Consider the following 17,878-nt stretch of genomic DNA (forward strand, 5'->3'; position numbering starts at 1 on the left):
TGAATCCGCAGCCACCACACAAGGAAAGGGTCACCCTTCTTCTTATATTCTCAAATTTTGTTCAATCTGGGAGACCAACACAGAAATAGAGAAGAGGAGGGGTGTTTTTTTCTATCGGAATCTGCCCGCTCCCCGCTTTAATCCAAGAAAAACCAGTGGGAATTTCTTCTGGGGTTTCTTTTTTCCCAATTTGGGAATGCGGGTAGGTTTGGGTTTAGCTTATTTCAACAAATATGTATTGAGTTATTGGCTCTAGCGCCCACACTTCGTGGATAATTATTGTAATCTTAAGCTTGGGTTGAAAAACAGCAACGAAAAAAGAGAAGAAAAACGGATTTTCTGGATGGGTTTCTTGGGTGATTCTATAGAGGAAAGTGGAAGGGGTGGAAGGAGTTCAAGGGTTGGTTTCAAAGCATTGATAAGGAGGAAACAGGTTGATTCTGCCCATTCTTCATCCTCATCAGGGCATCATCAGTTAGCCAGAGAGTTATCTATTCCTCATCTTATTTCAATTGGTACCCATGTTGTTCTTTGTTCTTGTTTTTTGTTCTTTTAATTTTGTTTTGATTTTGGTAGCCATGTCCTCTAACTCCTAGAAACCTTTATTCTGTCTGTGTTTGATGTTGCTCTTGTTGGTATTAGTTCTTGGGATTAAGTTTTTATACTGTTAGTTGTCTCTCTGAAGTTGATGGTGAAGATTGTTTGGTTTTTCCTACTATTTGCCACTCCCCAAAATCTGATGAATATTGATCTTCTGGTAGTTCAGCTGTTCTTGTGCGGATCTCAAGTATATGGGCCTCTTAGCCCGTCTGATATGACCCACGATCGAAATATATCGAAACAAATAAAGGAAAAAAAAGAATTTGAGGGAAGAAAGCTTCTGAACAGAGGAACTTTAAGCACTTAGCTTTTTAATTCTCTTGTTGTTGTGAAAAGAGCATACATCTCTTGTGTATTTACTGTGGAGAAAGCATGACTAGTTTTCCTAAACTTTCTCTTGGAGTTAAAATCGCTAACAATTCTCCTAGATAAATCGTTAACTATTTCCTAAACTTATTCGAGTTAATAACTATTTTTACCGAGTCAAGTTTAATGACTCATAATTTCTGTGTAGGGGTTGGTGCTACTATTGGAGCTGGAGTGTATATTCTTGTTGGAACTGTTGCCAGAGAGCATTCAGGACCAACCCTTGCCATCTCCTTCCTTATTGCTGGAATAGCTGCAGCTCTTTCCGCATTTTGCTATGCGGAGCTTGCAAGTCGTTGCCCGTCTGCTGGAAGTGCGTATCACTATTCATACATATGTGTTGGAGAAGGGTAATTTCATGTGACTTTACTTTGCAGATTATGATTGTTAATGTTAAGTCATTTTTCTGGATTGTGAGTCGAGTGCTTGATTGAGGTTTCGAAGCAGAGAAGTATGTCGTATCACAGTGGAAATGGCTATCAATTTGTTTGTCATTTTTTTTTGGGGACCTGGATGTGTATATTGTATGATGAACTTTCTTGAAACTGATGGGAAATCGCTGATTTTGAATTTCATTGCCCCATCCAGAAAACTTGTTTGCAACTAGACCGATAACTATCGATGTAGTTTAGGATTTTTTTTTATTATACGACTATGTAGTTAATCTTCACATCACGTTTCACCTACCTGTTAGTGATTTTCCATTGCTATTGCTTTTCAGTGTTGCTTGGTTGATTGGTTGGGCTTTGATACTGGAATATACGCTTGGTGGCTCGACTGTTGCACGTGGAATATCTCCAAATTTGGTATTGTCGCCTTCTAACTTTTCACTTGAATTCAATAATAAAATTGAAACAAACTCTTTTTTGTGTCAAGTCATGTGAGATCCCACGTCGTTGGAGAGGGGAACAGAACATTCCTTATAAAGGTGTGGAAGTCTCTCCCCAGTAGATGCGTTTTAAAACTGTGAGACTGTTACATGACGGGCCAAAGCGAACAATAATTGTTAGTGGTGGGTTTGGGCTGTTACAAATGGTATAAGAGCCAGACACCGGACGGTGTGCCAGAGAAGACGTTGGGCCCCAAGGGGGGTGGATTGTGATATCCCACATCGGTTGGAGAGGGGAATGAAGCATTTCTTATAGGGTGTGGAAACCTCTCCCGAGTAGACGCGTTTTAAAACCTTGAGACTGTCACGTAACGTACCGAAGCGAACAATATTTACTAGTAGTGGTTTTGGACTTGGACTGTTACTAGTCATGTTATAGTGCCATGATTTAGAGACAACTTTGAAACTCTGACCCCTTGGTAGTTCTCACTTTATCTGTTTTATCCTTTCACTCCGACAGGCCATGTTGTTTGGTGGAAATGATCATTTGCCTTCCTTTCTAGCTCGGCAAACACTACCTGGACTCAATATTGTTGTTGATCCATGTGCAGCTATCTTAGTTTTGATTGTCACTGCACTTTTATGTATGGGAATCAAGGAGGTATACTAGTGTTTTTTTTCAGAATAATTTCTATCTCATGTATGATAAATAGATATTGTTGTTATTAATTTGTTAATTGTCTTACAGAGTATTGCGGCACAAGCTGTTGTGACAGGTGTAAATATATGTGCATTGATGTTTGTCATTGTTGCTGGCTCGTATATCGGTTTCAAGACGGGATGGGTTGGATATGAACTTCCTACAGGGTACTTCAAATTTTTTACTCTGTACTTTGTTCCTCTATAATTTAGTGTCATCTATGATGTGTATTTATGAATGTCAACTCTGCAACATAACAGGTATTTTCCCTATGGAGTTGATGGGATGCTTGCCGGGTCTGCTACCGTCTTCTTCGCCTATATTGGTTTTGATTCCGTGGCGAGTACTGCTGAAGAGGTAAGCATATTGTGCCAGCATCTGTTATCTCAGGAACTTCTTGAAAAGTAAATTAGAGATCTCCTAATGAAGACCATGTTCTTCCCTGTTCTTTCTTCTTAATTTACTTCTTTAATCCATACAAAAATAACAAATCAATTTGATGAATCTAAATCATTTGTAATTGACACATGGGTAAGATTTATGTGAGATCCCACATCGGTTGGGAAGGAGAACGAAGCATTCTTTATTAGTTGTGGCCTCTCCCTAGCAGACACGTTTTAAAAACCTTGAGGGTAAGCCCGAAAGGGAAAGTCCAAAGAAGACAATATCTGCTAGCGGAAGGCTTGGACTATTACAAATGGTATCAGAGCAAGACACCGAGCGATGTGCCAGCAAGGAGGCTGAACCCCGAAGGAGGTGGACACGAGGCGGTGTGCCAGCAAGGAGGCTGAACCCCGAAGGAGGTGGACACGAGGCGGTGTGCCAGCAAGGAGGATGGGTCCCAAAGGGGGGTGGATTGAGGGGTCCCACATCGATTGGAGAAGGGAACGAGTGCCAACGAGGACGCTAGGCCCTGAAGGGGGGTGGATTGTGAGATCCCACATTAGTTGGGGAAGAGAACGAAACATTTTTTATAAGGGTGTGGAAACCTCTCCCTAGAATACGTGTTTTAAGAACCTTGAGGGTAAGCCCTAAAGAGAAAGCCCAAAGAAGACAATATCTGCTAGCGGTGGGCTTGGGTTGTTACAATTTATGTTCCTTTTCTATTCAATCAACTAATTTCATTTAAGCATACATGAATGTTTATCAACAAATATGCAACAAAGATACTAATTTGTGGCAGCATTGACTTACTATGATTATTTTCAATAGGTGAAAAATCCTCAACGAGATTTGCCACTGGGGATCGCATCTTCATTATCGCTATGCTGTGCCCTGTATATGATGGTCTCGATCGTCATTGTTGGTCTCGTGCCTTATTATGAGATGGATCCTGATACCCCCATTTCCTCTGCATTCTCTCAGCATGGAATGCATTGGGCAGCGTAAGTGTGTACTCGTACGCTTTCATTTTCGAGTTATAGGGGGCGTACCACAAGTTGTGTTGTCCGTAGTTTCCGGGGTAAATTGGGTAGATTGTCTCAGCTGATGATGTTATCTTTATGCTTCCAGGTATGTGGTGAGTGCTGGAGCTGTTACTGCACTCTGCTCAACATTGCTGGGTTCTATTCTCCCTCAGGTACCTATATGAGCTCTTTGAGGTGTCTCTTAACCAGCTCAAAGTTACTTGCTTGCAGTTTTGTTCTATCACCAAATAATCTTGATTGTTCGTGTAGATTACATTTTACGCTTTGCGTCGATGATACAAGGAATAAGACCCCTTGGATGTTATGAATGTTGGAACTCTTATTTGCCTTTCAATTTCTTGGCTCATTGCTCATTGTAGAATATGTATTTTTGTTTATTAATTAGCTTAGATGTTGCGTTGCTTTTTTGGTATATATGAATCCTAATCAAGAAAAAACGTTCTTCTTCTCTCTCTTTCTTTGTGAGATCCCACATCGGTTTGGGAGGAGAACAAAACATTCTTTATAAGGGTGTGGAAACCTCTCCCTAGTAGACGCGTTTTAAAAACCTTGAGGGAAAGCCCAAAGAAGACATTATTTGCTAGCGGTGGGCTTGGGCTGTTACAAATGATATCAGAGCCAGACACTGAGCGATATGCCAGCGAAGAGGCTAAGCTCCGGAGGAGGGTGGACACGAGGCAGTGTGCTAGCAAGGATGCTAGGCTCCGAAGGGAGGTGGATTGTGGGATTCCACATCGATTGGAGAAGGGAATGAGTGCCAGTGAGGATGCTGGGCCCTAAAGGGGGTGGATTGTGGGATTCCACATTGGTTGGGGAGGAGAACGAAGCATTCTTTATAAGAGTGTGGAAACCTCTTCCTAGCATCTTCCTAGCAGACACATTAAAAACCTTGAGGGAAAACCCGAAAGAGGATAATATTTGCTAGGCTTGAGCTCGAGCTTGGGCTTGGGCGGTTACATTTTCTTTCTAACATTTTGCATCTTCTTATACATGAATTCTGTTCTTGACAAGTCTTCTTGGCTTTCCAGCCCCGAATCTTGATGGCAATGGCGAGAGATGGGTTGCTGCCATCTTTCTTCTCGGATGTTAATAAACATACTCAAGTTCCTGTCAAGAGCACCATAGCAAGTGGTGTTGGTGCTGCAAGCCTGGCCTTTTTCATGGATGTTTCAGAGTTAGCAGGAATGGTAAGTTGACTCTATCTAGTTTTTCTCTAGTTTTATAGAATTGATGTTAAAGGTGAAAACGTTCGGTCAAGATGTTCGTAGCCAAAAGAAACCTTCCAATTCAATCTGAGATTTTTTGCTATCTTAAGTCGTCTCACCAAGTTCGACAATGTTCCAATTCGCCGCATCTATCTTTTCCTATTAGCATTGTATATTACGTTTATACCTTGTTGTGTATGCTCGTGAGTAATGTACATTTTGATGTTCTTATTCTCATAAACGTCTTTATTTCATAGAGTTTAGTTATTAAGACGATGAACATGTGATACACAATTGAATTTGACATCTTGATTGGATTGTGAGATTCCACATCGGTTGGAGAGGCGAATGAAACATTCTCTATAAGGATGTGGAAACCTCTCCCTAGCAGACATGTTTTAAAAACCTTGAGGGGAAACCCAAAAAGAAAAGCCTAAAGAGGACAATATCTGCTAGCAGTGGAGCTATCAATTCTTTTTCGTATTGTTTTGATTATGTGGGAGAATTGGTTGAACATGTTTTTCTCTTTGTACAGGTGAGTGTTGGTACCCTTCTTGCATTTACCACAGTGGCTGTATCAGTGTTGATTCTCAGATACATTCCACCCAATGAGGTGCCATTGCCACCATCTCTTCAGGACTCGGTCGACCCACTGTCCCTATCGTACCGTAGGAGTGCCGATGATGTTGATGAAAAAGACCCCGAGATCAGTTCTGCTAAGGACAGTTCTAGACCCTTGCTCGAGAAAGCGGATTCATCAGTTGACATCCCCATGATTGGGAGCTATCTAGCTCGACGTGGCTGTAAGTTTCATAGTCACTCTTACGCATTTTGCTTGTTACAATGAGGTTGATCCACTGTGTTCTTGTGTTTAATTGCTGCAGACGTTCTAAACGAGAAGAATCGACGAAAAGTTGCGGGGTGGATCATCTTGTTAACATGTATAGGGGCTCTACTTCTTACATATGCAGCTACAAACTTGAGGCTTCCAAGGTTCGTTGTTATTACGACTTCTATTTTCTTCGAGTAAGGCGTAGAGATTACTGTTTGTTAACATCTGCAAATGTCTGCTGAATGATTTTGAAACCTATGGAGAAAAGAAGAGCAATGATCCAAATAAGAATAGTAACAACTCAAGCCCATGACAGACATTATCTGTTAGTGATGAGCTTGGACTGTTATAAATAGTATTAGAACCAGACACTGGGCGATGCGCCAGTGAAGGGCTGAGCTCTGAAGGGGGTGGGTGGACATGAAGCGGTATGCCAGCAAAAACGCTGGGCCCCAAAGGGGGTGGATTGGGGAGTCCCACATCGATTGGAGAAGGGAGTGAGTGCTAGCGAGGACGCTGGGTCCTGAAGGGGGTGGATTGAGAGATCCCAAATCGGTTGAGGAGGAAAACGAAGCATTGTTTATAAGGGTGTGGAAACCTCTTCCTAGCAAACACATATTAAAAAGCTTGAGTGGTAGCCCGAAAGGGAAAGCCCAAAGAGGATAATATCTGCTAGCGGTGGGCTTGGGCAGCTTCTAAGATTCACGTTCTTGACATGTTTTTTAGTGGTGGAACTCGTATAATTACGTTAAAACGTTTCTGTTCGTCTTTTAATTGTTTTTGCTCGATGTGTTCGATGTTTCCACCAGCTATGTTCGATACTCAGTTAGCGGAATCGGTATATTGCTTCTGTTATCTGCTTTGGTCGTGCTCTCGTGTATCGACCAAGATGATGCAAGGCACAGCTTTGGGCACTCAGGAGGTGAGACATTACTCTTTCTCTCTCGCTCGCTCGACTCCCGTTTTTGTATTTGCCATTTACTTATTCTTGGCGCTCAAATATCTCGATAACCGATTTAGGATCGAACTACCTATCCTTAAATATAATTGTAGAGACTGCTAACCGAACTCGCCCTCTACCAGGTTAATTAGTTTTTAGTTTCTAGCATCATTGATTCCAAGGAAAGATAGAACAACCCCTGCATATTCTTGTGTTCGAGTCCTACGATAACGAACTTACGCTTGCCTTGTACTGATTTTCGAGTCATATCGTTTCGAGATTCGAGTCTAGAGATGAACAGTGTATATTCTTGGTTAATGTATGAAAACACTGATCCATTGCATTTTCTCCTATTGTCTTCTCAGGTTTCACCTGTCCATTTGTTCCTCTGATACCAATCGTGTGTATTGTCATCAACACCTATTTGCTCATCAATCTCAGGCAACGACCCTTTCATCTTTGCTTGTTCGTTTACATTAATTCGTAGTGTTACTTTCCTTTCTCGATATCGAATCGTAGATATAACTTAACATTCACCCGAATGCTCTCATGTTCATTTCTCTTACCCCAAAATAATGATCCCTTTCTCGTATCCTTTCAGTGCTGGTACATGGGCTCGTGTGTCAATATGGCTACTTATTGGAGTGATCGTTTACGCAGTCTACGGTCGAACCCACAGCTCTCTACGAGATGTAATCTATGTGCCAGCCGCCCGTGCCGAGAAGAGAAACAAGTACTCGAGGGAGGTGGTAGCATGAATCAGTTGGTACAAAGAGTAGAAGGCAAAAACTTTGGTACATTGCTTAGGACTATATTTTTATCCATGGAGATTAATCTATCTCCTTGTAATATAGGGTTGGTTATTGAATTTCCTTCAAACCAAATAATGTAAATATAAAGCACATTTCAATTTTATTTGTCGGTTATTATTCAGTTATCGAGATTTCGGTTTATTTAGTCCTCGAGATTTCAAAAGGAATACCTTATTTTACGAGGTTTAAAAATTAAGTTGACCATCATTGACCAATAAAAAAATCGATGATATTAATGAGGTAGATAATATATGAATTTTTTTAATAGATGTGACCTTTTAAGAACGTCATTAGAGATGTCCACTGGGAAGGGATGGGAAGCCTTATGAGCCTTCCCGTCTTCGCTACCTATTTCATTTCACATTTATTTTTTTTACAGAAATTAGAGAGAATATTAAAAAAAAAAAAAAAAAAAATTGATGGAGGAATTTTTAGAAATAAATGTTTGAAAAAAAAAATCAAATTGAGTTTATTATTAAATTGAAAATAATTTAAAAAATATTGAAAAAATTTGTTTTCACATGTTTTTTTTAATAAAAAAAATTAAAAATTAGAAAATTTGTAAAATAGTATTTATTGATTTAATAAGAAAAATTGTAAAATAGTATTTATTGAAAAAGTTTATTTATGGAAATAAATTAATTTAAGAATATTATACTCAAAAAAATATATTGGTAGGTAATAATGAATCTTCCTTTTCTAAAAGTATTAAATAAATATTTGTTTTATTAATTTCAGTTTGAAAAATACTCGTAAAATTAAAATATCTGTAGATAATTGATGAGGTGTCGATGGACGGTATTGGTTCGGTAAAAGTTCTTTATATAAGTAAAACCATACTTTTAATATTTTATGGGTATTTTTTAAATATAATAGTAATGATCAATTATTTTTAAAAAGAGTATTAATCGAACTTTTAAATTTAAATATATTTCGAAGAATATATATATAAGAGAAGAGGTGGAAATTCTATAAAGGCATACAAGAATAAAAACAAATTAACAATGGTCTCAATGAGTTCTAAAAGTTTTAGAGCTTGTGTTCTTATTCTCTTAGCGTTTCATTTTACTATCCTCATAATACATGCTACAAGAATTGGTGTGTTCGACGGAGATCTGAAGCTTACGGGCTTCGAGAAAGGATCGTAGGTCAACTTTGGGATGCGAGTACCTATTCCTCCCTCTCAGCGAAATCCCACGACAATGTTCCCAATTCCGCTGCTACCACCCTCGTTCACCCTTTCAAAAAATGAATCAAAGCTCGAGTTTGAAAGTACCTTTTCCTCCATCATCGAATTTCCCATCTCCTCCCTTTCCACCTTCAAATCACTCAATCGAAGCTTAACTATGGAGTTAAAGGAGTAACTATTCCTCCTTCAGGCCCGAATCCGACCACATCAGACCCTCCTCCATCACCTCCTTCTGGATCGAGTAAAAGAGCATCGAATTCACGTACTCCTCCTTTACCCTCTTCGTTCACTATTATAATATAAGTGTAAAGGTATAAATACTCTATATATTTAAATATAATTATTATACTTGGAAAATTTTATTGGAATACTTACTAATATATTTGAGATAATTAGGAAATATTAGAAAAATTATAATTTAAATTATTAAAATAAGGATGATTTCTTAAATTTTTTAAAATAATTAAAAAAAATTATCTTTATTCTATTAATAAATAATTCAGATAATTAAGGAATATTTAATACCAATTTTTTTCAACAATACTTTGAACCTTATATGGTTTAAATTTTAAACTCATTTCTTTATAAAATATATTTTAAAATTTTAAAAATTCATTTTTTTATAAGATATATTTTAAAATTTTAGGAGTATTTTTTAAATATAATAATATTTTTTAATTTTTTAACGAAAATATTGATTGAAAATGAACATTAGAATTAAAAAAAAAAAATGCTATATAAAAGAAAGCCATGGAAGAACGAAGAAACAGCAACAATGGTGAGAATGAGTTCTAAAACACTCTCGAAAGCTTGTGTTCTTATTCTCTTACTGTTTCATTTTATTGCTCTCATGATACACGCTACAAGAACTGGTGTGTCTCGAAGGAGATTTGAAACTGGTTGGTTCTAAGAAAGGATCGTAGGTCAACTTCGAGATACGAGTACCTATTTCTCCGTCTCAGTGAAATCCCACAACAACGTTCTCAATTCCACCGCTACCACCCTCATCCACTATTTCAAAAAATGAATCAAAGCCCAACTTTGGAATGTATCCGAAAGTACCTATTCCACTATCTTGGCCGAGTCCAAGGACACCGGATTCCCCATCTCCTCCTCCTCCACCACCTTCATTCTAGTAGCGACGAACACAATGTTTTTTTAAATAACGGAACGTTAGATATATACTCTTAAAGAACTTTCGTCCTTGAAAGTTTCGAACTCTTATACTAATTCGGGGTATTTTTCTCTTATTTCATTCTCACGCTCCCATGTGACTTTCTCAATGTGATGGTTTCGCCACAACACCTTAATGAACCCATGAGATGAAAACATGAGTTCCTCGTTATGAATCGAATGATATATACATATATGTATGTAGATACATTTATATCTATTTCTACATACTCACAGTCGCTACTAACGTCTTATGGTCATCTCTTATGTGTAAATATAACTCTTAAAAGAAAATATCATCTATAGTATAAATGACTTAGACTAACCTATATTCTATTAAATGCAATTACACACCAACCTATACTAAACTATGGTATTAAATGCAATTCAATCTATACTAACCTATACTATTAAATGCAAATATAATTCAACATGTACCAACCTATACTATCAAATTTAAATACAATTCAACCTATACTAATCTATACTATTAAATTTGAAATGCAAATCTATCCTATGAATGTGCCATGATCCCGGAGTTTTGCGATACCTCCGTCAACTTTACAGGAGCGCCTTGTCTTTATCTGAAAAATGTAGTAGCATGAGACTTGAGTATTTTGAGAATACTCAGTAAGTGACCCCCTATCGGAGTTATGCAACAAGAACATGCGAATGCAATGACGAGACCTATCATATCGGTTTATTTTCCTACGGTACTATCCTAACGGGCCAGCATGGACTCACCAGTCGGTTCGCACTACCTCAGAAGGGATTGCAGCTCAATTTCGAGATGTACCTAAAACGAGTACCTAATCCTCTGTCTGAGCGAAATTCCAGCTCATCGTACTCACATCCGCCGCCACCACCCTCGTCTACCATTTTAGAAAATGAATAAAAAATCAACTTTGAGATGTATCCAAAAGGAGTAACTATTCCTCCATTTGGGCTGAATCCCTCCGAGAAGGGATTGCAGCTCAACTTCAGGATGCCCTGGAACGAGTACCTATTCCTCCGTTTGAGTGGAATCCTAGATCATTGTACTTGCCTCCGTTGCCACCACCCTCGTCCACTATTTTAGAAAATGAATCAAAATTCAATTTTATGATGTATTCGAAAGAGTACCTATTCCTCAATCTTAGCTGAATCCCTCTAAGAAGGGATCGCAACTCAACTCTAGGATGCTTATGGAACAAAGTACTTGTTCCTCCATCTGAGCGGAATCCTAGGTCATTGTACTCACCTTTGCCGCCACCACCCTCGTCCACCATTTTAAAAAATGAATCAAAACTCAACTTTGGGATGTATCCGAAATGAGTACCTATTCCTACATTTAGGTCAATTCCCACCTACAAAGGGTTGCAGCTCAACTTCGAGATGCACCTGGAACGTGTACATGTTCCTCCGTCTAAGCGAAATCTTAGATCATCGTACTTACCTTCATTGCCACCACCCTCGTCCACCATTTTAGAAAATGAAACAAAACTCAACTTTGGGATTTATCTGAAAGAGTATCTATTCCTCCATCTTGGCCGAATCCCTCCGAGAATGGATCGTAACTCAACTTCGAGATGCATCTAGAACAAGTACTTGTTCCTCCATCTGAGCGGAATTCCAGGTCATCGTACTCACCTCCGTCCCCACCCTCGTCCACCATTTTAGAAAACTAATCGAAACTCAACTTTGGGATGTATTCGAAAGGAGTACCTATTCCTCCATCTAGGCCGAATCCCTTCGAGAAGGGATCGCAACTCAACTTCGAGATGCACCTAGATTGAGTACTTGTTCCTCCGTCTAACCGGAATACCAAATCATTGTACTTGTTTCTCGAGAAGGAATTGCAGCTCAACTCCAGGATATACTTGGAACGAGTACTTGTTTCTTCGTCTAAGCAGAATCCTGGATCATCGTACTCACCTCCACCGTTGTAATGAACCTAAATTTTTACTTATCTAGAGTCGCTACCGTCATCATCATCTATACTCATATGCGAAATTAAACATTTAAAACTTCATTTTAAAACACTTTCTTCATCATTGTACTCACCTCAAGAAAAGAATAATTTATTTATTGATCTATTTATGTTATTCTCATTTTAATTATATTACAACATTTTTTTTGCACTTAAAATATTTTTTAAGACCGGCAAATTATACCAAATATAAAGTAAGCTTAAAAAGAAGTCTAAAAAATATTTATTATACTCTAACTGGAGGTAAACGGTTAATATTTTGAAAATTACTTTTACCATTAATACCACCTTTACAAAATACTTATAAATTTTTAAAAATAATATTAAAAATTTTGGAGATAATATATGAAATGTAATAAATGGATTTTGTATTTATTGACGGTAATAATATTTTGAATTTTTTTTTTATATTAAAGATAAAGGAAGAAATCTACTTTTTAAATTTGATGAATATATTTTAAATATACTTATTTTATTTTAAGAATATTTTTTTTTAACATTATTGTATTTTTTAAATATTATTAAAATTTTAAAGATTTTTTTTTAAAGGAAACTACAACCATTTTCATCCAATAAAGTATGGAATTGAATAAGAAAATAAATCATTGAATTATCCTATTTGCGTTCCATTTTTCTACCCTGAGGGCACACGCTACAAGGACTAATGTGTTGAATGGGGATCTGAAACTCACTGGCTTAGAGGAGGGAACACAGCTCAACTTCGGGATGCACTTCCAACGAGCACCTGGTCCTCCGTCTGGGTTGAATCCTGGGTCATCGTTCTCACCTCCGCTGCCACCACTCGAGAAAGAATCGCAGCTCAACTTTAGAATGCACTTAGAACGAGTACTTGTTCCTCCGTCTGGGCGAAACCCTGGGCCATCGTACTCACCTCCACCACCACCATTCGAGAAGGGATCGTAGCTCAACTCTGGGATGCATCTAGAATGAATACTTGTTCCTCCGTCTGAGCGGAATCCTGGGACATCATACTCACCCCTACCACCATTCGTTTACTATTATAGCATAAGATTAAAACTACATACTCTATTATAATAGTCGCGCAAAAATGCTATCAAATGTTCTCATCAATAAATAGTCTTGGAGATTTAATAACGTTGGCTATCATGAACTAGGAAGAACTATATCGTATACATTATTTCTTGTGATGTGTTTTAGCTAAATTATAATAGTGTCGTATAATAGTATGATGACGTTATTTAATGACGATATGATGATGGTGATGATGGTGATGATGATGACGACGACTTATGATGTTATGATAATGTAGTCGATGATGATGATGATATAGTGATGATGATGTATGATGTTATTTGATGATGATATGATGACATACATGATAATGATGACATAGTAATGATGATGTATGTTAATATGATGATGTATAATTGTATGATGATGAGATGGATTAGCATGACATTATTCGATATCAAGATGATGTGCATGTATTGAATGTCATGATGTATTCTAAGTAGACACAATCGTAAGTAAATGTAATAGCGAAAAATAAATAAATAAATAAACAATAATAATAAAATAAAATAAAAAAGATTTGGAAGAATCAAATTAAAATACTCCTAGCAAATCAAATGAAAGAAAAAGGAAAAACGGGATAAGCCCGGTAATACTGTCAACAAAATATATTATTAAACTATAGTATCTAATAAATGGTACGTTTAGTAATCATTGTATTGTTAGACATATTTATATCTCAAGAAATCTTAAACCTAAATTCAAAGATTAAGAAATGGTTAAATACTCGATAAAATTTAGGAACTAGAATTTCGGAAAGAATTTGGTGAACATTTTTAATAGGGTGAAGCGCCTTGGCATAACTGAGAACGAATTCGAGGGACGAAAGCAAGCTAATTTGGAGTTAGATAGAACTTCAGCTAAGGTCATCCAAGTAAGTGGTCTTACTATCGATATGGTTATATTTGATGTTGACATATGTCTCATGGTTCTGCACGTGTCATATATATTGATATGTGTGAATTGTTTATGAATCGATATGATTATGGTATAATATGTATATGTTACGAAACATGAATTGTATGATAATACTTACGGTACGATGCGTTCAATGATATGTTGAGATAGAATACGATACGGTTAAGTATAGAAAACGCTATTGTTATGATAGATTGATAAAACGATACAAGAAAGTTATGTGCAAAAAACGTTTTGGCTATGATAGTTTGGTAAAACAATATGATAAGGTTATGTATAGAAAACGTTATTGTTATGATAGTTTGATAAGACGATAAGATAAAGTTATATATAGGAAATGTTATAGTTATGATAGATATAAAACAATACGATAAGGTTATGTATAGAAAACGTTATAGTTATGATAGATTAATAAAACGATACGATAAGGTTATGTATAGAAAACGTTATAGTTATTGTTAAGGATATTTAGTAATAAATTATAGTTTACCATATATATTATATTTGATATTTTATTATAAGGCAAATATCTAATATTTGTTTTATTATCATAGGTATCTTTCCATTTATTGTTATTTCCATTTATTACTATTTCCATATCCTTGTAATTCATTTGATTATAAATAAGATAACTTTCACACCATTTAGGTGTGGTGGATTAATCAAACATTCACATGGTATCAGAGCCCTCTCGGTTTAACAAGCCCGATCCTTTCTTTTCAATGGCTTTTGAATCCTCTAATCTTCTTCTCCACCACCCCTGCTGGTTTTGACGCCGCAGGGGCAGTCTTCATGGCTGCCGTAGTCGGAGCCGATTGATTACTCTTCGGTTCCACCCTATTGACCTCCAAATCACCTTTCGTCATACTCTGTACATACAACCTCACCTTTTCCAACCCAATCGGTTTTCCCCTTGGCCAATATAGTCTCTCTCATTTTCTTCCCAATCAACTTTCATCCTTTACATAAACCCTAACCTAAACCTATCAACCTTTTGCAGAGATTTACCTTCGGAATCTGGATGCCGCACTGGCCTATTCGCCAACCAAGTTGCCGCCGCCATTCCTGCCAAAATTGGCTTCTTCGCCCGATGAGGCGACTCTTCCGACTGCCCTTCTCGCCAAAATTGGCTCCTTCGCCCAATGTGGCGACTCTTCCGGCTTCAACATTGTCTTTGTCCCTTACTCTAGGTTTCCCCTTCTACTTTTTGGGGTTATAAATATTCTCACCAGAGCCAAGGCAGCATCGTCGCTAAGCGACAATCCTTCTTCATGGGTTAGACATATTCTCGCCGAAGCCAAGGCATCATCGCCGCTGAGCGGCGATCCCTCTGCAAATTTTTGATGGCCAAGAACCGGGTTGTTAGCATCTTCATGAAAAGTGTTTCTCAACCTCTTTGAATTTTTAGATTCAAGCTTCACGTTCGTTTAATCCGACGCTTAGCTTGCGGTGGGGTGTTAAGGATATATAGTAATAAATTATAGTTTACCATATATATTATATTTGATATTTTATTATAAGGCAAATATCTAATATTTGCTTTATTATCATAGGTATCTTTCCATTTATTGTTATTTCCATTTATTACTATTTCCATATCCTTGTAATTCATTTGATTATAAATAAGATAACTTTCACACCATTTAGGTGTGGTGGATTAATCAAACATTCACAGTTATAATAAATTGATAAAATGATACAAGAAGATTATGTATATAAAACATTATTGTTATGATAGTTTGACAAAACGATACGATAAGATTATGTATTGAAAACGTTATAGTTATAAAATATTTGATAAAACGATACGATGAGGTTATATATAGAAAACGTTATGATTATGATAGACTGATAAAATGATATGATAAGTTATGAATAGGAAACGATATGGTCATGATCGATTGATGAAACGATATGGTTAGGTTGGATAGAAAAGGATAGGATTAGGATATATTGATATAACGTATGCTATAAAGATGATGGTCATACCTCGCATGACAATCAGGGGTCGGCTGACATTCGAACGTCACTACGGAAAGCTAGCTCGACTATGATAGGTCTAAGGGGGTGTGAACTGCATGTGTGGATCATGCGTAGGGAAGTACTGTACATCCAATGTAGTACGGACTGGAGGCACCCCTATGATGATTTTCAAACATGTCTAAGTCCATGACAATGTTTTAAGATAAAGTTTATGTTTTATGGTAAAATTTTAAATGTTTAATTCCGCATATGAGTATAGATAATGACACGGTTTACTAAGAAAATTTGAAAATATAACATTTTTATTATAAAATTAAGAAGGCGGTAACCGCTTTCATCTAAATAAACCTTTTAATTCTAAAAAAACAACCCCACAATTTAATGGCTAATAAATTAAGAAAATGGAAACTAAATTAAGAAGCACATGTTATATATAAAGGAAGTCATGTAAGAAGGAAAATTACAGCAAAAATGGTCTCAATCAATTCTAAAACGCTTTTAGGAGCTTGTGTTCTTATCCTCTTAGCGTTTCATTTTCTTGCCTCCATGACACACGCTACAAGAATTGGTGTGTTCAACGGGGATCTGAAATTTGCCAGCTTTGAAAAGGTATCGCAACTCAACTTTGAGATGTACCACCTAGAACGGGTACCTGTTCCTCCGTCTGGGCGAAATCCTAGGTCATGGTACTCACCTCCGCCGCCACCACCACTCGAGAAGGGATTCCAGCTCAACTCTAGAATGCAGTTGGAACGAGTACCTGTTCCTCCATCTGGGCGGAATCCCAGATCATCGTTTTTACCTCCGCCACTACCACCCAAGAAGGGATTGCAGCTCAACTCCGAGATGCACCTGGAACGAGTACCTGTTCCTCCGTCTGGGCGGAATCCTAGATCATCGTTCTTACCTCCGCCACTACCACCCAAGAAGGGATTGCAGCTCAACTCCAAGATGCACCTGGAACGAGTACCTGTTCCTCCGTCTGGGCGGAATCTTAGATCATCGTTCTTACCTCCACCACTACCACCCAAGAAGGGATTGCAGCTCAACTCCGAGATGCACCTGGAACGAGTACCTATTCCTCCGTCTGGGCGGAATCCTAGATCATCGTTCTTACCTCCGCCACTACCACCCAAGAAGGGATTGCAGCTCAACTCCGAGATGCATCTGGAACGAGTACCTGTTCCTCCGTCTGGGCAGAATCCTAGATCATCGTTCGTACCTCCGCCACTACCACCCAAGAAGGGATTGCAACTCAACTCCAAGATGCACCTGGAACGAGTACCTGTTCCTCCGTCTGAGCGGAATCCCAGGTCATCGTACTCACCTTTGCCACCACCACTCAAAAAGGGATTGCAACTCAAATACGGGATGCACCTAGAACGAGCACCTGTTCCTCCATCTGGGCAGAATCCCAGATCATCGTTCTTACCTCCGCCGTTACCACCCAAGAAGGGATTGCAGCTCAACTATGGGATGCACCTGGAATGAGTACCTGTTCCTCCATCAAAACGGAATTCCAGGTCATGGTTCTCACCTCCGCCGCCATCGTCTTTGTAAACTCTATTACAATAGAATTGCACAAAAATGCTATCAAATGTTTTCATCAATAAAAAGTCTCTCAACAATGAATAACTAAGGGTTGCCAGTTGAGTTTGATTGTTAGCTTAAACTAATCATTTAATTTAGCGTAGTACGAAGTTGAACACGTAAGAGTTGGGTTGAGCAAGGAGTTTAGAAATAAAGCGGTAATAGCGCAAAAAAATATATAATAAATAAATAAAAATAATTATAAACCATTTATGTTTAAATAATAATAATAATAAATAAATAAATAAGATTACGTACAAAAAAATAAAAAATTTACTCACTCCCCTCCACT

At 37.7% G+C, this 17,878-nt stretch overlaps 1 protein-coding gene across 1 annotated transcript; it reads left to right on the top strand.

The window, feature by feature from the left end:
* Positions 1–7,825, top strand: LOC111465955 (cationic amino acid transporter 2, vacuolar-like). Its single transcript, XM_023110455.1, has 14 exons — positions 1–515; positions 1,115–1,316; positions 1,688–1,772; positions 2,316–2,456; positions 2,544–2,662; positions 2,756–2,852; positions 3,708–3,880; positions 4,008–4,074; positions 4,951–5,109; positions 5,663–5,930; positions 6,012–6,120; positions 6,769–6,881; positions 7,265–7,340; positions 7,501–7,825. The coding sequence occupies exons 1-14, from the start codon at positions 344–346 to the stop codon at positions 7,655–7,657; spliced, it is 1,938 nt and encodes a 645-aa protein (XP_022966223.1). The 5' UTR covers positions 1–343; the 3' UTR covers positions 7,658–7,825.
* The last annotated feature ends 10,053 nt before the right edge of the window (positions 7,826–17,878 follow it).

This window comes from Cucurbita maxima, unplaced genomic scaffold (genome assembly GCF_002738345.1).
Source record: "Cucurbita maxima cultivar Rimu unplaced genomic scaffold, Cmax_1.0 Cma_Scf00030, whole genome shotgun sequence".
NCBI classification, from domain to species: domain Eukaryota; kingdom Viridiplantae; phylum Streptophyta; class Magnoliopsida; order Cucurbitales; family Cucurbitaceae; genus Cucurbita; species Cucurbita maxima.

Excerpts from the sequence above, each read along its gene's own strand:
- LOC111465955 (XM_023110455.1), top strand. The coding sequence starts at position 344 with ATGGGTTTCTTGGGTGATTCTATAGAGGAAAGTGGAAGGGGTGGAAGG. Across the intron at positions 2,853-3,707 it reads TGGCGAGTACTGCTGAAGAG|GTGAAAAATCCTCAACGAGA; the intron begins GTAAGCATATTG and ends TATTTTCAATAG. Across the intron at positions 7,341-7,500 it reads TATTTGCTCATCAATCTCAG|TGCTGGTACATGGGCTCGTG; the intron begins GCAACGACCCTT and ends GTATCCTTTCAG.